General features: G+C 46.4%; 1 protein-coding gene across 2 annotated transcripts in view; it reads right to left on the bottom strand.

The window, feature by feature from the left end:
* Positions 1 to 1,104: 1,104 nt before the first annotated feature.
* C5_1H1orf116 (chromosome 5_1 C1orf116 homolog) overlaps positions 1,105 to 21,523 on the bottom strand; it is a 119,296-nt gene continuing 98,877 nt past the window's right edge. For both annotated transcript variants that reach the window (XM_078644534.1, XM_078644536.1), the window contains exons 3-4: positions 5,686 to 5,860; positions 1,105 to 3,771 (exon numbers count right to left, since the gene is read on the bottom strand). In XM_078644534.1, coding sequence (XP_078500660.1) covers positions 1,241 to 3,771; positions 5,686 to 5,860 — 2,706 coding nt within the window. In that variant the 3' untranslated portion in view covers positions 1,105 to 1,240. The remainder of the gene's footprint in view (positions 3,772 to 5,685; positions 5,861 to 21,523) is intronic.

The following is a 21,523-nucleotide window of genomic DNA, read 5'->3' as shown; positions in this document are numbered from 1 at the left end:
ATATATGCCACGTTTATTGTCCTTTGTGAAGCAGGGGAAAACCGCCATGGGAGCACGTGAAGAACTGAGCTACAGAAGATTTGAGCCAACTCCCAGTGACTCAGAAAGTGCAGTAACTCCAAGAAGAACGAGTTACAGATCAGGCTGAAATAGAAGGCGGGACTAACAACTGCCCAAGTGCTTCTGACTATTCAGGAACACCGCCCAGTCAGGAATTCTTCAGACAGACTGTCGCAAGCCTGATATTTGGATGAACATTTAACGAGGCAGCTCAAACATAGAAAGAGGAAAAAAAAGACTAAAACAACTGACTCTAAAACTATATCCAGCCAAAATACCTACCATACATAAATATCCCCCTAGGAAAATGTCGATCCATAATCAAACCCACTTACCTCATAACATGAGCATATTGAGGATAAAATATTAAGTCTGCCCAGTTCTCGAATACGTGAACAGTGGGTTTGACATGTCTCAGGCGCAATGGGTCAAACGTTTGTACATATTTTTATATAGTAGCTATTTAGCCAGTTGACGTTTTGAGCCTGTTTTTTTTTTTTTTTTTTTAAAGATAGCTATATATTTATATTCTGTAGTAACGTCAGCTTTACCAGCGGTCCCCCCGCTGGGCAAGTTCTGCTATCCATATGCAGCTTCACACCTGAAGAATTTAACTTGTCCATAACCATTTGGAAAACCATATGTCTCCCTTACTGCTCGATATAACAACAGAGGCTTACTTCCACACAACCTTAGGATGGCAATGTCAGTAGCTTGGGCACAACCAGTAGTTTAGGTTTGAAGAACAACTGGACTAGCGACATGTCTCCTCATAAATTTCCGTAATAGCTGCAACGTTTATTTTATATATAGATATGTATGTACCCATACTACTGTTCAATGTTCAAACCTTCCCACATTGCTGTACATCCATCCACCTTTCTGAGAATTGAACTTTTCGCATGCACCTAGAGCAGTGTGGTTATGATCTGGTAAGGACTATATCTAGTGTGCACCATCCATTTATAAATACGTAGCAAACCATTTCGGAAAGAACAAGAGCTGTGCCAGAAAATATATAGGGCTATATTACTTCCAGCCGTGGCCCATCCATCATATCCCCCAAAAAGTGTAAGTTTCCACTTGAGACGGTTTTCATTGGACAACTTCTATTTTTCTGCATTTTTCTTACGTTTAGAGTCCATTCATTTGGTTATACTTAGGCCAGATATTTTCATAACTATTCATGCAAAAGGCCTAGCTTCTTCAGAGCCTCTCTGTGTTCATCAGCAGAGTTTTTGGGAGTAATTTTGACACTGATGAGAGAGGTTGGACGAGGTCTGGAAGTAAAAAGGGTGAATGGAGAAGACCGACGGCTCTCAGGCTTGGCCACTGGTGAGTCACTCGCTGGGACACCAGCAGCCTCCTGGATAGCTTTGAATTCCACTGCTGTTCCCATGGATGCTGGACGTGGCCTATTTTTCTTTAGAAAACTGGGAGTAAACTTGCTGGTTGGTGGTTTTAGGAACATGGAGTCATTACTAGAGTTTCGGTTCTGTTCATTGTTATCCTTGTCAGTGCTCATGCCAATTCCAGAACGCTCCAGGGTGTTCGATTTGAAATTAATCTCCCTTAAACCAGGAGCAGGTCCCTGGGCAAACCGGAATCCTGGTCTTAGGTCATGTTGACTGCTGGACAGAACTTTTGTTTTCACAGATAAGGTTTCATTTTCGGTTATGATCTGGGAAGGTGGAAACTCAGACCGCAGACCACCAGAAGTTTTTCCAGGGTTGTTAACTGGTTTGTTTTTCTGATCCTGCAGCCCATGTTTTGGACTGCTATGATCCTCATGAACCTTGCCATTATTTGGTGGACACTCCTTGCCAGATTCCGTATCAGTCTGGCGAGCAGGGAATTCCCTTGACCGCAGGCCACCATAAACTTTCTCAGGGCTCACACTGAAGGTGTTTATTTTATCTTGCAATCCACCCTTTGGACCTGTGTAGTTATCTCCAACTTTTTCATGGTTTGGTGGATTGTTTTTGCTAGACTGCGGAATAGGGATCTCATTGGTTTTGGACAGAACAGCAGGGTTTACTACGTTTGTATTTAGCGAGCTTGCATTTTCCTGGGGAAGAGGAAATTGCCTTGACCGACTTACAGAAATAGAGTTGCCATGATTGATCGTTAGATTTGGTTTGTCTTGCAAACCAGTGTTTGTCTTGTCCTGCAGCCCAATTGTCTCGCTGGTTATCTTATCCTTTGGCATCTTTTCCATTCCCGTCTGTGGAGTAGCAATCCGTTCCACCTTTGCAATAGCCGAGGACGTAGCAGTACTGTCACTCACTGAATTAGCCATAACTTGTGACAATTTCAGTTTCTCCAGTGCCTCCTGTCTGGCGGTTTGCTGGTCTTTGATAATATGGGTTTTTACACTTGAAGGTCTATTTCTATTTGGAACAGGTAAATTAATTAGAGATTTTGTTCTAGCCCTCTGCTCTGGGTCTATGTTGTAATTAGTGTAGCTTGGTTTTACAATAATGTGAGAGGGTAGTTTTAAAGGCTTTGGGTGAGTAGGAGGTCCTTGTTTGATTTGTGTATCAACCATCTTTCCCTCTGGTTGTTGAAGATTTTCTTGCAATGCACTGTGCTCTTGCTGTGCTTGTGAAGTCAAAGGCACTTTCTTCTGGTCGATATCACTACCAACCTGTTCAGACATTGACAGTGGTAGGATTTTAGTCACGGCTTGCCCTTTCGGTGGGTGGGAGATCTCTGGTTTAGGAGACTTTGATTCAGAGGTCAACTGTGCATCTTGATGAAATAAGAGTTTAGGACCTTGTGATTCCTTTGCAATTTCAACATTTCCAGGTACTACATGAATTCCTTGAACAGGCATCCAACGTGGGTTCCTCTGCACCTCCAGTTCTTTTTGTGGTTCAGAGATAACAGGTGACACAGGGTGCAACTGTTTAGGCAGTTGACAGAGAACAGGTCGAAGATTCACCTCTTCCTTTTCAGGTTTAAGGTCGCCTGCTGATGCTGGAGTTGAAGGGTCATGTTGTTGTGGTGGTTCACATGTAAGATCTTTGGGGTATTTTGGAGGATCAGTGTTTCTCGGTGACGCAACAAGAGACTGATGCTTTTCCAAAGCTACCCTGGATTTCCCATTCAAGCCTGTGCCATCCACGAAATCAGATTTCGGAGCTTTGTCCCTTATAGGGAGTGCATCTTTCTTCAAAGATGCGTGCTTCACAATTGGATGCATATCACGGAATGGCTCTGGGGGTGGAATGAGACCAATCTCTGAAACAGATGACACATGTTCACTCGCAGCTGCCAATGACCATCTTTTGGGCTTCTCGGGTGTCAATAAGGTGTTGGCTGCAGAAGGTGGTGTGGTGTGAACTGAAGGTGGTGGTCGTGCCGTGTGGACTGGTGGTGCTGTGTGGACTGGTGGTGGTGGTGCGGTGTGGGCTGGTGGTGGTGGTGGTGCTGTGTGGGCTGGTGGTGGTGGTGGTGGTGTGTGGAATGCAGGCAGCGCTGCTTTAATCGGAGCCGGCACTTCTTGGACCACAGGAATCACGGATTGGTTCGGAGAATCCTTCACAAGTTCTGCTCTTGGTATCACCAGGTTTTTAGGTAGGCTGCTGTAACCTGACTTTGTGGTCACGTCTGGATTCCAGGAAGAAAAGCCTAAACTTCCGTTCTCATTCTTTTTAATCGTCTTTTGACGGGGACTTTCAGTCAAGGTGTCTTCATTCTCATATGGGTCTAGAGAGAAGAAAACATCTTTAATAAAAAATAAAATACAGAAGAATAAATTAATGTTAAAACATAAGATTCTTTGACAGCATCGCACAACTGAGTTCATCACAGAAGAAGACCCCCTACCAAATTTGCTTCAATGATTTACTCCAGAAATAAACCTGCCTCCTCTAAGTTTGTTTGCATTTCAGAAAAACTAGCAAGACCTCAACCTAACTATATTCAGCCAGGGACACCCTCACAAGTTCTATAAAGAACTGTTAACTTGAAAGAAGCCCTTTATTGCCGAGGACCAATTCAGCTTCAGAGCTGCCTGTTAACAGAGCAAAAGCAGCATTACCTGGGGGCGGGTTGTGGGTAGGGAGGATGAACTGGTTTATACTTTCACATGGAGAATAACTCCACTTCCTTATACATCCACCCGACATGTTTTTCCCATTGTGTACTCCGAGATATACTAATAGTGAACGTGTAATACCTTACGTGCCCAGCTCAAAATATATTCATCACTAGGACAGATCGAAACCACAAAATATGATGAAAAAAAGAATCCAACCTTGTTGGGGTTTGGTTTTTATGTGCTTCTATTTTCTTGTTCCTGTGGGTTTTCACCACACCCACAAGGCTATTTTTACTTTGTTTCTGGCACTCTGGAATGTTAATACATGCAAGCTGTACTCGTGGGCACAATTAAATAACGTACGCATGAAGCTTACGTAAGACTGGAAGGACAACATTCACTTGTGAGACACGCCCATTTACGCCATGGCCAAAGGCAGAGGCAACTCATCACATGCAATTTCATCCAAATCTCTGCTCATGTGCACTGAAACCCTGGGGTGTCTGCATTAATACATTAGCAATGTAGCTATGCTGAGTAGGAAGGGGACAGAAAAACACGTTCGCAAATGTGATCTGTTTGCCAAGGATAAGGGACTTGCATAAGTACCAAGTATGAAATAAAAACTAGAGGTAATGAGCAAACAAGGATTTGTGTTTAATGTTTTTAGAGCCTACAAAAGATTTGCTTTCCTACTCGTCAGTAAGCTTTCAGTGATTTAATAACTCTTGAAGGTCTTGATTAACCAACTGAGCTAGTACCAAGTGAAGTGTATGTACTGGTAAAAGTACACCCCATCAACACAATCTGCAACAGTGAATTTCATGCCATCTTATTGATGTGCCCAGAAACTCAAGTCCTACTTGTTGGGGGAGGGTTTCATACCTTGCATCCGTGTGTCTATCCAGAGACCATGTCTGCATTTATTAAACTGCATCTCACAAGTGTAAATCCTTTTTACTGATAGAACAAGGTGATTTGACCCAAAGGCTCAATCGAACTGCCCCAACTCTAGTAAAAAAGTTTGTTCATGTACTTTGGGATTGCCATAAAACCCTCGCGCACTCAAACACCAACAAAGCTGGCATGTTTAGCACACCTCAGTTCTGGCCTTGGTGTCTCCCTAGCAGTCATCGTTCACCCTTCCTCCCTGCTAGGCAGGATACAATGCTTCCAGTATACATCAATGTTGGGTTACAACGCCCATTACTACTGAGATCATCAAGCCGAATTCTGATGTGCTGAGGGGCTACTTAAGGACTGGGGCTTACACAGCTCTGGCAGCCTCCCTGATGTACCAAGCTAGTGAAGTACGGAAATCTCACGTCACTCATGCAGTGTCCATGGTTACTTAGATAGGGAGGTCCCACACCGCTCTATCAGAGCACTTCCATCTGGATAGGATTCAATCCTATTTTGGTTTTTCACATATCACCTACCACTGCTACGTCACTGAAGGTCACTTTCACAAATCGTGAAAACTGGTCAGAAGCCTATAGTCCTAGACACATTTACATTCAAAAGAAACCATTAAAACATAGAGGATCCGAACACCAATAGTGAAAAAAACTTTGATTTACTTTCAGGGCTTGGTTTTCTTGGGGATGTGGGTGGCACAGGCACATCTTCGGCACGTTCAGAGTCATCAGTGGAGAGTCCGCTGTCTCCCTCCGCATCCAGTGAATCAATGGTTTCTTCCAAGTACATAAGAACATCCCTTTCTTCAGCTGACAGGTAATCATAGCTCTCATCGCTCTGAAAAGACAAATGCACATTTGACTGCACCATAAAACAAACCACTCCCACTATTCGCAAAGCGGGCCTCCACAACCTATAGCTTTTTGAGTGCAGGGAAAAATCAGATGTACTTTAGCAGCCGAACAAACCCAGGTAAAGATCTACCCTTATCCATCATAACCGGACCTTCAAGAGATCTACCCAATAAAACTTACCAAGGAATGGATCTTGAGCTACACAACTATAAAATGATTCAAAACACATCCAGAGCAGAATCAGGCAGGAGCATAGCAGTGTAGATGTACGCCCCTGGGAAGATCAGAAAGCAGTTACATATAAAGGGGGGAGAAGCATTATTCCACGGTTTGATTTATTTACTTTGAGTTTTGTAAACCACTGGAGTTAGCCTCAGAGTGCTTTAGGTAATAATCATCTTTCCGGTGAGCAATAAAACAAGTGTACAGTCAAGATGTAAAAGCCTTCAAGAGGAAAAATACAGTTTACTTCTAGACCTTAGTGGAAGTTAGTGGTTTTAGGCATCTAACATAGACTCGAAGGTCATGGAGTGAAGTCAAGTGGACAGCTCCTAGCCGACTTGCCACATGAGTGACTGAAAAGATATGTTTTTAAAAGCTTTCTCAAGACTCGAACATACACTCTGGGCACGTTCCATAGGAATGATATGTGTGTAAACGGAGCTTCCTCCAGATTTTTGGGGACGGTAATCAGCTGATGGAAAGCAGGTTCTAGTTCATGGATCTCAAACTTGTGGATGGAAGTGACAGGATTAATAGCTTGGTCAAGTGGACAGGTGATCTGATGTGTAGAGTTTTATAAAAGAGACAGAGAGTTTTAATGTTCATTTTTTTTTTTTCAGGGAGGAATTTGAGGGCTTAATAGAGCGTGAAATAGTCCTAGCAGTTCAGGCCAAACAGACAAGTAACATGATTTTGAGTTGTTTCGAATTTCAGAAAGGATTTGTTAGGTGGGCTGATGTACAGGCTGTTACAATACGGGTCCGGTGGGAGTGTCCTGAGGCCCGAGGTGAGAGGCGGCTCCAGCGTGGGCGTCCCGCGCATGTCAGGAGGAGTAGTGCTTCCCTCGACCGGCGCGAAGGAGAGGTGAGGAGAAGCACCGGAGGAGTCTGTGGGGAAATCCCCTCGCGGGAGCTCCACGGGAGGAGCGGCTGACTGGGGACGGGAGCGGAGCCCTTCCCACCCCCGGGAGAACCAACGCCGAGATCCCTGGCACTTGTGGTAAAAGGACTGAACCCTCCCGCTTGCAGGGCCGATTCACTGGCCGGAAGCCAGCCAAAGTAGCGGAATAGGTGAGGAGAGGGAGGGAAAGTAACGGAGGAGATATGCAATCCTTTTGGTAACTGGTGAGAGTGAAGATTCTCCCCCAAAGCTTGGAGTGGGGAGGACTTATAAACAGCGACTAAACTGTCCTCATGTAGTCAGGCCTATAAGGAATTGGGCTAGGTAACAGTCAATGACTAAGAGAGGTTGATTGCATATACTCTGTAAAACCTTGGGAAACAGCTGAAGGTTGAATTAAACTCTTGAAAATTACTGCCAGAAGTATCTAAAGTGGCCAAATAGCCCTGTTTACAGGCAGAAGGAGGGAAGTTAAAGTTGAGAAGCTGTATATGCTAGCCTGTATTTATGAAGGAGCCAAATCTAGAAAATATTCCTTTAAAAGTATAAAACACTTCACGGAAGTCAAGTCTAACAAATTTTGGAGTCTAATGTAATGTGCTGTTGGTGCTGATTAATGATTTAAGTTAGCAACTTTAAAAGTATTATTATTTCCATGTCAAACTGTAATGTACTAAGCTGTGAATTCTAAAGACAAGAGAGCAAAGATTATTTTTATAAACAAGCTCATATTTTTCCAAACATTGGTGTAGCGTCCTTTTTGAGTGAAATTGCGTTGATTTACTGCTGGGTGGTTTGCAACCTTTACACATGTGCCTCTAAGTGATAGTGTCTTACCCTAGGCCAGGCTACCCTAGGTGACCTGACATATTTAGGTTCCAACAAGTTGGTGTCTAGCGGTGGGATCCTGACTGTGGTTGTAACAACTCTGTAGTAATTGAGCGTAATTCACTAGCCTACACCAGGAGTTTTCTCCTAGCGGCCCTTCTAATTCTTATTTTTGTTTTTTTCAAATTTGTTCCTGGTGGTGGGGTGGAGGTAGCTTCAGGTTGCCTTGCAACTCTATTCTTCTTGTGTGTGTAGCTTTGAAATGCCTGTGGTAAAATGGAGTTCGCACTAGAAAAACTAGACACCTATTCGGTGGCTCAGCTAAAATATTTCTGTCAACAATTGGGAGTGTTCTTTAAGCGTGGTGCCAAGAAGGGGGAACTCCAGACCAGTTTGAAGGCTTGGGTGGAAGCACGCAATGAGGAGGGAACGGTGGAAGAGGAGGAATCGGACAGAGGTACTGTCATTGATAGGACTGCGGAATGTTCCCCGGGGGTGGGTGAGATGTCAATCAGCCCCAAGGCAACCTCACGGGAGGGCAGCAGTGTGTCATCGAGAGGGTTGTCAGAAACCGAGTTAGCTGACGGGAGAGAGGATAGACTGTTAAGGTGGGAAATAGCAAAAATGGAGTTGGAAGAAAAGAGGGAGGGGAGGAGGTTAGAACAGGAGAAGGAAGAGCGGAGAATGGCTCATGAATTCAAACTAAAAGAGTTAGAACTCCAGGCCCTGCAACGGGGACCCTTTCCAACTCCAAATGGTGGCAGCGAAACCAGAGAACCAACCAGGGAGTCCAGACCCTACCTGCCTAAGGATATAATTGCCAGCTATAGTCAGGGGGATGACATAGCCAAGTGGCTGGCAGCCTATGAGGTCTCCTTAAGAGCCCATGGGATCCAGGAGAAGCACTGGGGGGGTGGGTTGTATAAGTACATGCCTCCTACTGGTCGGGACACTTTGCTGGCCTTGGAATCAGAGGAGCAGACCAACTACCCCACCATGAAGCTAGCATTGGTCAGGAAGTTTGGGCTTACCCCGGAAAGGTATCGCCAGAAGTTCAGGGGGAGCCACAAGTTAAGCACCCAGAACTGGGTGGACTTCCTTGATTATGCAAGAAAGGCATTGGAGGGCTGGGTAAAGGGCAGCGAGGTGAGGGATTATGAGGGGTTGTATGATCTATTTTTGAAAGAGCACCTCCTCGAGAAATGCTTTCCCGAGCTGCGCCAACACCTGGTGGACAGCAAGCTGACCAATCCCCGGAAGCTTGCAGAGGAGGCGGACATCTGGGCAAGTACCCGGGTGTCCTCAAAGGGGACTGGAGGGGATTCCCAAAAGGCCGGACAGGGCGCCCCCCAGAAGAAGGAGGGGGGAGATAAAAAGAGGGAGTTCTCTAAAGGTCCCCAAAACAATTTCCAGGGAAAGGGAACAGGTTTCACCCCTAAGGCAAACCCGCCCAGGAACCCTAATCCTGGCCAAAGCCAGCAGCCAAGGGTTCTCCACTGCTTCGAATGTGGTGGTGTAGGACATTATAAGGGAGATGTCAGATGCCCAAAAAGACCACCCCCTCCCACCGGAGGAAAACCACCGGGAGTAGCTAGTGTAGCGCTCGGGGAGGAGTTGCCCTTAGATAAGGGGGGTGAGTGGGCGGGTGTCACCTTAGTGTCCCTGGGAGAACGGGAGATGGTTCCTAAGATCCAGGTGCCCCCAAATACTGTTAAGTATGGGCAATGGATCACCATCAATGGCCAGAGAGGGGAGGCTCTGAGAGATACAGGAGCCAGTATGACTATGGTGAGAAGTCGACTGGTGTCTCCAGAGCTGGTGGTTCCCAATGTACTCCACCCCGCCGCGATGGCGGACGGCAGAATGGGCCATTATCCCGTGGCTGAGGTTCCCTTTGAGTGGGAAGGGGTTGCAGGTTCACTTCGAGTTGCCGTAAGCCCTGCCGTGCCAGTTGATTGTCTGCTGGGGAATGATATGGAGCACAACGCTTGGAGAGAGGTGGAATACCGAACGCATTCTGCGATGCTGGGTACACCTGACTGGGCCTGTGTGAGCACAAGGTCTGCGACTACCCGGAGAGGGAGTTCACTTGGGTTGGAGCCTGGAACAATGGCCCAACCCGCTGCCAAAAAGGGACAGACCCGAAGACAGGAAGAGCCTGCTTCGGCTTCCGCACCCCATGTGACAGATCGGCCACCTGCGGTGGTGGACCAGGAGTCCGTGGAGGGGGAACTTGACTCTCTGGAGGATTTACCCATCCCTGCTGAGTGGCATGTGGAGGGAGGACCTACCAGAGAGGAATTCTGTAAGGGGCAGAGGGAGTGCCCTACCCTTGAGGGTCTGAGGCGTCAGGCTGAAGCCCAGGCAGCAGGTGATGTTACGGGACACTACCATATTTACTGGGAGGATGGACTCCTCTACAGTGAACCCAAGGTACCCATACCTGGTTCATCAAGGGCCTTGGTAGTCCCGCAACAATACCGAGCCTTTCTGCTGGAATTGGCTCATGCTATACCCTTGGCAGGACACTTAGGTCAGGACAAGACCTTTGCTCGGCTTGTCCTCCACTTTTACTGGCCTCAGATGAAAGTGGCGTCCAACACCTACTGTCGGACATGTGTATCCTGCCAGGCCAGTGGGAAAACAGGGGTGAAGCTGAAAGCTCCTCTGGAACCACTTCCCGTCGTTAGCACCCCCTTTGAAAGGGTGGGCATCGACATTGTAGGGCCATTGGATCCACCAACAACAGCTGGTCACAGGTTCGTCCTGGTTCTGGTGGATCATGCCACACGGTATCCAGAGGCAATTCCCCTAAGGACTGTCACTGCACCTGTGGTGGCTAGGGCCCTAATGGGGATCTTTACCCGAGTGGGTTTCCCCAAAGAAGTTGTGTCTGACAGGGGGACCAACTTTATGTCAGCTTACATGCGGGCAATGTGGAAGGAGTGTGGAGTGACCTACCGGTTCACCACTCCTTATCACCCCCAGTCGAATGGACTGGTTGAGAGGTTCAACAAAACCTTGAAGGGCATGATCAGAAGTCTGCCCGAAAGCCTGCGGAGGAAACGGGACGTCCTCCTACCATGTTTGCTATTCTCCTACAGGGAAGTGCCACAGAAGGGAGTGGGCTTCAGCCCCTTTGAACTTCTGTATGGGCACCCTGTACGTGGTCCTCTCAGCCTGGTGAAGGATGGTTGGGACAAGTCTCCCAGGAAACCCCCCCAGGATGTGGTGAGCTACATGCTGGCCTTCAGGAGCCAAATGGCGAAGTTGTGGAAGCAAGCTTCTGACAACTTGGAGGCCAGCCAGGCAGTCATGAAAGAGTGGTATGACCACAACGCTCACCAGGTGGAATTGGAGCCTGGCCAGAAAGTGTGGGTGATGGAACCTGGAGAGCTTAGTGCCCTCCAGGATCGCTGGACAGGCCCATTTGAAGTGTTGGAAAAGAAGGGTAAGGCCACATACCTGGTGGACCTTAAGACCCCTCGACAGCCCCTACGGGTGCTGCATGCCAACCGACTCAAACCCCACCATGAGAGGCCCGAGGTCATCTTAATGATGGTGACTGATGGGGAGAGGAAGCGGAAAGCGACCCTCTCCCAGACTTGTTCTCGTCTCAAGAGAAGGATGGATCAGTGGAGGGAGTGATTCTCTCTCCCACTCTAACTCCTAAACAGCAAGAGGACTGCCGCCAGATACTGGAGCAGTACTCTACGTTGTTCTCCCTTGTCCCGGGAAGGACTCACCTGTGTACCCATGATGTGGATACAGGGGACAGCCCACCAGTGAAGTCAAACACCTACCGGCTGTCCGACAAGGTGAAGGCTAACATCCATGGAGAGGTTGCCAAGATGCTAGAGCTAGGAGTTACAGAACCTTCCAGCAGCCCTTGGTCCAGCCCGGTGGTGCTAGTGCCAAAAGCCGCTCCACCAGGCACCACACCAGAACTGAGGTTCTGTGTGGATTACCGGGGACTGAACTCAGTTACAAAGACTGATGCTCATCCTATCCCTAGGGCGGATGAATTAATTGACCGGCTAGGAGCTGCCCAATACCTAAGTACCTTTGACCTCACTTCAGGGTACTGGCAGATCTCCTTGACAGATGGAGCAAAGGAAAGGTCAGCCTTCTCCACGCCGGAGGGACACTTCCAATTTTGTGTGATGCCCTTTGGGCTCAAAAATGCCCCTGCCACATTTCAGCGGCTGGTGAATCAGGTCCTCTCTGGAATGGAGAGTTTCTCCGCTGCCTACCTGGATGACATTGCTGTCTTCAGAAGCAGTTGGGAGGACCATTTGCAAGCAGTTCTCCAGGCCCTGAAACAAGCTGGATTGACAATCAAGGCCAGCAAATGCCAGATTGGGCAGGGGTCGGTTGTGTACCTTGGACACTTGGTGGGTAGGGGGACAGTGCAGCCCCTGCAGGCAAAGATTGAGGCAATCATGGCCTGGGAACCCCCCAAGACACAGACTGAGGTCTGAGCTTTCCTGGGCCTCACAGGCTACTACTGTCGCTTTGTGAAGGGGTATGGCACAATTGTAGCGCCCCTCACAGAGCTCACCTCCAAGAAACAACCTCGACGGGTAGTTTGGACGAACGCTTGTCAGCAAGCTTTTGAGAAACTGAAGCAGGCAATGTGTGCAGCACCGGTCCTGAGGGCCCCAGACTTCTCCAAGGAGTTCATTGTCCAGACAGATGCATCAGAACATGGCATTGGGGCAGTGTTATCGCAACTGAATGAAGAGGGCCTGGATCAGCCTGTAGTCTTCTTATCCAGGAGACTGCTTCCCCGGGAACAGAAGTGGAGTGCAATTGAGAGGGAAGCTTTCGCGGTGGTGTGGGCTCTGAAGAAGCTGCGGCCATACATGTTTGGCTCGTACTTCCTGGTTCAGACTGACCACCGACCCCTTCGTTGGCTAATGCAGATGAAGGGGGAGAATCCCAAGCTGTTGAGGTGGTCCATCTCCCTACAGGGAATGGACTTCCGGGTGGAACATCGACCTGGAGTGGACCACGCCAATGCAGACGGTCTTTCCAGGTATTTCCGCCTTAGTGATGAGGACTCCCAAGGGGTTGGGTAGCTCTCCCCACTTTCAGCTGGGGGGGAAGCGTGTTAGACCTGTCTGGCCTTTTGCGTAGTCCCTCTAATTTATTATTTATTTTGTCCCCTTTTAGCCCCTCATGCCTTTATTTATTTTTGTGTCCACTAGATTTTTCAAGGTGTTGGTCTAGGGGATAGGTGCTCTTTCGCCCTCATAGTTCTTCACCTCAGGCCTAGAGGCCTTTCCTGATAGAAATTCCCTTGGAGTCACAAAATGGTGGCTACCAACTGTCACCACTGACAAACCTAGAACCTGTCCCATAGGATAGAGTAGGGAATTCCAGAACCTTCTGGTCCCTTCTGGATTTCTGAGGGTCAGCCTATAAAAGGCGGAATGCTGATCAGCCATTTTGTCTTACCAGAGAGAGTCAGCTGGAGGACAGGCTGTAGCAGAAGGTGGGGGTAGGATAGTCAAAGGGTTGACCTCCTAGTCTAAGGACGCTGCCTTATTGATTCACCACCCTTCCTCCCTTGGGTTACTTGACTTGTCCCCGCTGCTTGGGATTACTGGAGACCCTGGGCGCCTGACTAACCACTAGTCTGGAAGTACTGGGGTGTGAGAAGGAGAAGGAGACTTCGGCGCTGTGGAGCGCAGTCCTCTGCCTAGCTGGAAAAGACTGTAGACAGACTCTGCTGAGGGTTGCTAAGAAGAAGGGGAGTACCATCTAGCCCTTCCAATCGATCCCCCCATCTCTGGTAACGTGGGTCTGAACTGTCTTGAGATCTCCAGAGTGATAATCCTGCTCTGGGACGATATTAAGGATAGTGCCCCAGAGCAACTCGACTCCCGAATTTCTCCTTGTGTCAAAATCCTGTGGGTACTGAGGGAAATCCTGTGGGTACTGAGGGAAATTATCGTGCCCCTGCCGGGCGCCCCCTGCCTTCACCTCCAGCGGATTCCTGGTTTATGGCAGAGAGGCTCGGAGAAGTCGTCGAGCGGCAGTGTCCTGGTACCGCTTCTGCGTGGAGGAGAGGGAGAAGCGTCTCTCCTTGGTGTCAGCGCAGTGGAGGCGGGTCCGGTGGGAGTGTCCTGAGGCCCGAGGTGAGAGGCGGCGCCAGCGTGGGCGTCCCGCGCATGTCAGGAGGAGTAGTGCTTCCCTCGACCGGCGCGAAGGAGAGGTGAGGAGAAGCACCGGAGGAGTCTGTGGGGAAATCCCCTCGCGGGAGCTCCGCGGGAGGAGCGGCTGACTGGGGACGGGAGCGGAGCCCTTCCCACCCCCGGGAGAACCAACGCCGAGATCCCTGGCACTTGTGGTAAAAGGACTGAACCCTCCCGCTTGCATGGCCGATTCACTGGCCGGAAGCCAGCCAAAGTAGCGGAATAGGTGAGGAGAGGGAGGGAAAGTAACGGAGGAGATCTGCAATCCTTTTGGTAACTGGTGAGAGTGAAGATTCTCCCCAAAGCTTGGAGTGTGGAGGACTTATAAACAGCGACTAAACTGTCCTCATGTAGTCAGGCCTATAAGGAATTGGGCTAGGTAACAGTCGATGACTAAGAGAGGTTGACTGCATATACTCTGTAAAACCTTGGGAAACAGCTGAAGGTTGAATTAAACTCTTGAAAATTACTGCCAGAAGTATCTGAAGTGGCCAAATAGCCCTGTTTACAGGCAGAAGGAGGGAAGTTAAAGTTGAGAAGCTGTATATGCTAGCCTGTATTTATGAAGGAGCCAAATCTAGAAAATATTCCTTTAAAAGTATAAAACACTTCACGGAAGTCAAGTCTAACAAATTTTGGAGTCTAATGTAATGTGCTGTTGGTGCTGATTAATGATTTAAGTTAGCAACTTTAAAAGTATTATTATTTCCATGTCAAACTGTAATGTACTAAGCTGTGAATTCTAAAGACAAGAGAGCAAAGATTATTTTTATAAAAAAGCTCATATTTTTCCAAACATTGGTGTAGCGTCCTTTTTGAGTGAAATTGCGTTGATTTACTGCTGGGTGGTTTGCAACCTTTACACATGTGCCTCTAAGTGATAGTGTCTTACCCTAGGCCAGGCTACCCTAGGTGACCTGACATATTTAGGTTCCAACAGAGATCATAAGGGCAAGCATTATTGAAATATTTTGAGAGAGGTGGAGGAAAAGAATGACGCCTCTCAGCAGACAAGGGCGACAGAAAGCAGATTTGGTGACAACAAATACTTGGGATATGAATGAAAGATCACTATCAAACCACAACCATGATATTGGCTTAAAACATGTTGGGAAAGAGAGCTCAGTGACTTGTTCATGGAAAAGGGCAGATGGATTTTGTTGGTAGTCCCCATGAAGAGGATCCAAGTTTTGTTCCCGTTCTTGCACAGCACATTTTCCTGCATCCAATGGGGAATGTGGAAGAGGCACTACACCACATCAGATCGGTTTCCGGATTTGCTAGATAGCTTGAGATGGAGATAGGTTTCATATGCATGGACGTGATAATCAATATCACAGGAATTAAGGACCCTAGTGAGATGATACATGTGGATATTGAAATGGAGTCTTGAGAGACTGTGCACAGAGTAATGGCTGACTTGGATAAAATGAACCCACTTTAACATGATGGGATGGTTGAACTGGAAGGAGGTGAACCAAGATATCATAATTCCACAGATTCCAGTGCAAGGTTCTAGCATGTTAATACGTATGCAGTTGTCAATGGTACCAATTCTGCCCCCATGCAGGAGTACTATGGCACAAGGAGGCTGATTTTCCCTAGAGCCAAATAGCACTCATCTGATGTCCTGCAATACCATTTTGGTTTCCCTCTGGGGTCTAAAGCCACACTTAAAATCAGTTATTAGGACCTTTCCTCCAGGTGGGAGGAGAGTTGGTGGGAGACAACAGTTTTTATTGCATACAAAACACAAGGTAGGCTTCAGATAGCTCTATAGTTGGCAAAATTATGAGGATCTGCTGCACTTATTTTTGAGGATTTGTGTGAAATTGTCATGCTTTACAGATGGATAAACTGTTGATGTAAGGAATTATTACCAAGGGGATCAATGCTGGAAGGGCCAGATATTTAGAACTGTACATAACGTGGCATGAGAATGAAACCTTCCTTGCAATGATGAATGGTGGTGCAGATTGTCGGAACTCCATGGCATGATTCAGGCCCAAGGTAGCACAGTATATCAGCAAGCACATCCAACAGGCACTAGCTATGAAGAAGATCCGTCCCCTCTACTGGCTGTCATGATGACTTATGACATTTAATGATTAGAGAAGCCATAGCAGGGCAGATATTAAGTAGATCAAAGTCTGCCTTGAAAGGTGTGAGTGGGTAGGGCGCGATAGATGAATTTTCAGCCCTTTTCTAAATTTACTGTAAGGAGAGCAAGTCTGTGGTACAGGCTGTAGTGGCCTCCCCAGCCTGGGAGCATGGAAATTAAAATCCCACACACTGAGCTCTAGACTGTACATCATTATTCCTCATCATACAGTCACACTCTGTTCTCTGATTACGAGCACACACAGTCTCACAACACTACATATCCACCTTTGTTAAATAAAAAGTATAAAGATAGTTACATTATATTTCTTTGATGAGTCGTCGAGGCGCTCGGGCTAGTCATTAAGAAAGAGTTGCATGAAGTGCTTGAGAAGCACTCTGCTTAAGCACTGATAGTACAAGTTCTTATGCTGGATCTCGGCTGTCCAGTGAACCTGCTTAATTTGTAAGTGCAGGAGCTGATGATCACAGAGGTAGGTGCTTAAAATGTGACAAGTCCTGTGTGATGGACTGTCCAGGACGATGTGCAGTCACCATGTGTCCTATGTACGTCACAACCCTCAGAGGATCGACAGCAAACAGTTTGTTTTCACTTCTGATTGACCAGGACTAAGACATCTTCATTGAAAACTGTTTCTTGGGCTCTCTGATGCCAATCAGCATACATGTTCATCTTGCAGTTTCTAGAAGTGTAGGTGACACAAACCTTGTCAACACTCAAGAAACTATTATACACTGTGGCAGTTTGGTTTTGATGGCTCTCTAAAATAGCAAGGTAGCGGGACTGTCACACGTTGTGGAGTGAGGAGTTGAATGATAAGCATAGAGAGTTTGCTTTAATTTAATTCCCTCTATTGATGCCCACTGAATTACTCTTTTGAGGGTACCCATGAATCGTTTTATGACACCGTTTGCATGGGAAGCTGCTCGGAGTATTGTGACTGAAACATAGATAATGTTAGGTGAAGTGAGTGATGGCATCTCACCAAATGTTAAGGAATTTCCTCACACACCACCTGGTGTCCTGCTTCATCATCGGCAGTCCTCACTCTCCAAAAACTTGGTTGATGGAAAGCGGACCTACACCTGGAGACAGGGAGGCACTTCTAAAGCTAAGTTGGGGCCCATAAATTGAGGGATTTTAAAAATCAGTATAATCTCCAGAATGAATTTCATTAGGAGAGTGAGGGAGATGTCATCGCCAACGGAGAACAGATGCACACAGGTTATGGCGAGAGACGAACCTTGATGAAAGTGTGACTACAGGGGTCTCTCCCTCACTCTCCTCCCATGGCGCGTGTAGGTTTCCTTAATAGGACTTCATGACGTGCATATTAGGTAGAGCATTGACACAGGTCAGCCTACACAGTGGTGTCATCCTACCAACGTGTGTGGTAAGATAAGTAGTCATTTTTCTATTTATCTTGTGCTGATGAATGCCACAGACCACTTGGGCCAGATAGGCAGAAACATGTGAACAGCACTTACCACTACGGTGATGGGGCAATAAGTTCCCCACGCTCACCAGTCTTGTTTGTTAATATCATATGTTCCCCTCAGAATAAAATTCATTCTGGCGACTATACTGAATTTTAAACTCACTCACTTAATGGGCCCCCACTTAGCTTTAGAAGTGCCTCCCTGTCTCCAGGTGTAGGCCCGCTCTCAATCAAACCAAGCTTTTGGAGAGCAAGGACTGCCGATAATGAAGCACGACACCAGGTGGTGTGTGAGGACAGTCTTAAACTTTTTGTGGGATGCCATCACTCACTTCACCTAGCATTATCTAGGTTTCAGTCACAATACTTGGAGCAGCTTCTGTTGTGTTTACACGTTAGGTTGGAGGCTAGCTGTCTCCAAGCGCCCCCCTCCCCTGGTATCTGCTAGGTTTAGTGTGTTACACCATTTGCATAGGACCACAGAGGTGTACTCTTTTGATGCTTGATATACCTACTGACTAGGAAATCTCTGAATTTTGTGCTGTTGAACCGTGAACCATGGTCAGATTTGAAACAAATGGTGGGGATATCCCTCGCTGCAAAAATGTTGTCTAGCCACTCAATGACCTTTTCATGGGTTGTTGATGAGAACTTCTCTACCAAATAAAAACGTGAATACTCATTAATGACTACCATGAGATAGTGTCAGTTTCTTAGGGCCCAAAGAAATTAACTTTAATCCTTTTCCAAACGTTTGTAGGAATGCCGACATGGTCAATAGATGTTGTGTCACTTTGGGGAAAAGGCAGTTACAAAGATTACACTCTTTTAGTTCTCTCTCAACTCGCTTTTCCAAGTGTGGGAGCCACATTCTGTATTTTAAAGGCTCCTTGTTTAGCTAGAATGCCACAATATACTTCATGGGCTATTTAAGTGACCTGTTGTCTTAGGCTCTCGGGTATGACAATTCAGGAGCCTTTCAATACAACACCTTCCTTGGTCACAGACAGTTTTTACTGAACATTTTTTAATGTTTTAAATTTGAATTAGTCAGCAAGAGGTCGAACACTTCTTTTCCAGGATTGAGTTAAAATTATGTTTTTTGTCAGCATTAGTGACCTCAATAATCTGTTTGATTGATATGGCCGCTGGTGTACTGGACTTCACAATGAAGTTGATGTACTCGGATGTTTTGGATGTTGAACTGTGACAATGCAGTGGTACTCATGAGAAATAATCAGCAGGGTTCTGGTCTTTTCCTGGCTTGTGTACATTTGCATAATCTTATTTGTGCAGTCTCAAACCCACCTCTCAATATAAGGGGGCATCTTAGCTTTCGGATTTTTGTAGATAGTGAGCAGCGCTTGGTGGTCCATCACAATAGTGAAACATTTGCCCACAATGCAGCAAGACTCTCCTTTTGTGGCTGAGAATAAGCATGTCCTGTGTCAGAAAAACCATGAATGGCGTAGGACAGAATGGGTCTCTGAACATTTGGTTGACCATTATGTTGAGAAAGGATTGCCTCCAGGTCCACCCAGCTCGCATCCATTATGATCTCATTCTGTAGCTTGGGGTCAAAGTAGGCCATCGTGGTTGCATTCTCAATTGCATGTTTTACGCTTTTGAAGCTTTTAGCACAATCAACAGACCATTGGAATGGTACATTTCAGTTTGTCAACTCTTTTAATGGGGCACTTGCAGTAGCAAAATCACAAATATACCTTGAGCAATAACTGGCTATGCCTAAAAAGGATAACAGCTTGGTGACATCTTGCGGGGGCAAGTAACTGACAGTGCTTTAACTTTACCAGGGTCAGGAGTGATTCTCCCATAAGAATGTAAGTGTCCAAAGAATTTGAGCTTGGTCTTGTAAAACACATACTTTGCTGTGTTCAGAGCGAGACCTGTGTCAGCCAGTAACCGGCACACTTGTGTAGGAGTCTTGTCATACTCCTTTTATGTTGCTCCAAATACCTGTAAACATGTCATCACTATAATTAAAAGCATGTGTGACAGATCTAATTATTTGGCGTATAACATCCTGAAATATTTCTGCAGCTGATGACAATGGAAAACACAACCATTTACATCTAAAATACTCAACATTAGTCGAAAAAGTAGTGATGTTCCTGCAATTTCATTAAAAGACCAGGGGCTATCATTATGCAATAGTTTTATATTGCTGCCTCAACATGCAGCCCTTTAAAGAACATAGTATATATCATAAATACATGTGTTTCATTCTGGAACCAATACACAACATATACGTCCATTGCAACAATCCTCTTCGTCTTTTATTTGCTGCTCCTCAATCAGATAAGTATCACTTTTGCTACTGGTCATTCCAGGATCATTTGTCATTGTTTCACTGTTTTCTAATGTCATCATCATCATCATTTTGGCAACGCTATGCAGGTCACTTGTATAAATAGACTTTTATTGTGCAAGATTTTAGTTTGTGGAGTATACTCATTTTTGTTGTCATTTTCTGGTTTTGATACAGTCTTTGTTTTGGTTTGTCCTGGGGTTACCCAAGTATTTATTGTATGGCATCAGTGGTTAAAATTTAGAGCTGTGCTTGCAAATCACGCATTTAACTACAAATTGTCATTCCCCAGTCCCAACCAACTCCAGTGTATGCTGGGGTTGTGAAAAGGCTCGCCAGGAGAGGAAAAAAGTAAAAATATTTAGAGTGCTGTGTGGAAAAGTAAATTTTGCCATGTTCTGTGTCCCTACGTGTCATCCATCATATGTTATGTGTGCATGATTAAATATGCATATGTATTCCCCATGTTTGATTAAAGACGCAATTACAGTTGTGTCCATCTCTAGTATGCCAGTTTCCAGTTCTCGTGAATACCACGAATATCAGGCCTATGTAAAGCTACGTTGCCACGTTTCTCAGTGTGCACGTTATTCCATTGTAAAGTCCCCGTTTCTAGGCCTCAAAAGGGCCCGGACACCAGATTCAGCTCCTGTCTCCTGAAGCCCTCGCTGAGGAGTGATACAGCCCCCACCTGTATCTTCGACCCTTCACTTACTTCCTGCCTCGCAGTGCCCGGTCCAGCCTGGCTCTGCCTCTGAGTCTGCCAAGAGTATGTTATGATTCCAGTTATCAGTTCAGCCCTCCTTCTCTGCATTCCTAAGCTACTGAATCGCATCAATAGTTTCCGTCATTGTCTAGCTTTTACGTCTCCATGTAAGAGAAATACTGCATTTAATGGTCATTTAATATTCTTCATCACGCACTACATGTAGAATAATGCATGCTCCAGTCTTAGAGTCTGTTAGCCTTTCCCCTCCTGACTTCTAGTTTATATCAACATGTTCTCTAAACATCAGATACTAGATACTGTTTAGGTACATGTCGCCCTGACTCTCCAGACTTCAGTCTCTGCTCCTAGCACAGAGTTCGAAGCCCCCAGCTTCTCCTAGTGATACGTCATTGCCAGTTTGCGCGCACCATCAGGTTAGAGGTCCCGGCTCCTCAGGTAGCCCCCTCCATGGTTTCCGCCCCATTCATGACATATTCTGTTACATTTGCATCACATGTCTATGTATACGCCCTGTTACACCTCTTTTCACCCTTATCTTTCGCGACTGCTACGCGTCACGCCTATTGCTCCACCCACCGCTACGCCTATTGCAATGTAATGCTATGTGTTTGCGTTATGTATATATGCTCATGCACTGTTATTAAAAAATTATTCCTTACGCCGTCATTCCCGATCCTGTCCCCGGCAGCTGCCATCCTATTCCCGTGCAGGTCGTCCTGTTCCTGTCCTTATGCTGTATTAAACCTGCAAAACTCCTACTACCTCGAATCTTGACTCTTATTTATTGAGCTATCTGTTATTCATTTATTCATTCAAAAATAGGGTATTATTTATTTATTTACCACATAATGGCGCCCGAATAGGGACTTGCCCTTTC

Source organism: Lissotriton helveticus, chromosome 5_1, assembly GCF_964261635.1.
Source record: "Lissotriton helveticus chromosome 5_1, aLisHel1.1, whole genome shotgun sequence".
Lineage (NCBI taxonomy): Eukaryota > Metazoa > Chordata > Amphibia > Caudata > Salamandridae > Lissotriton > Lissotriton helveticus.
The sequence above is the reverse complement of the archived record's forward strand: the minus strand, read 5'-3'. Positions and strand labels throughout refer to the sequence as shown.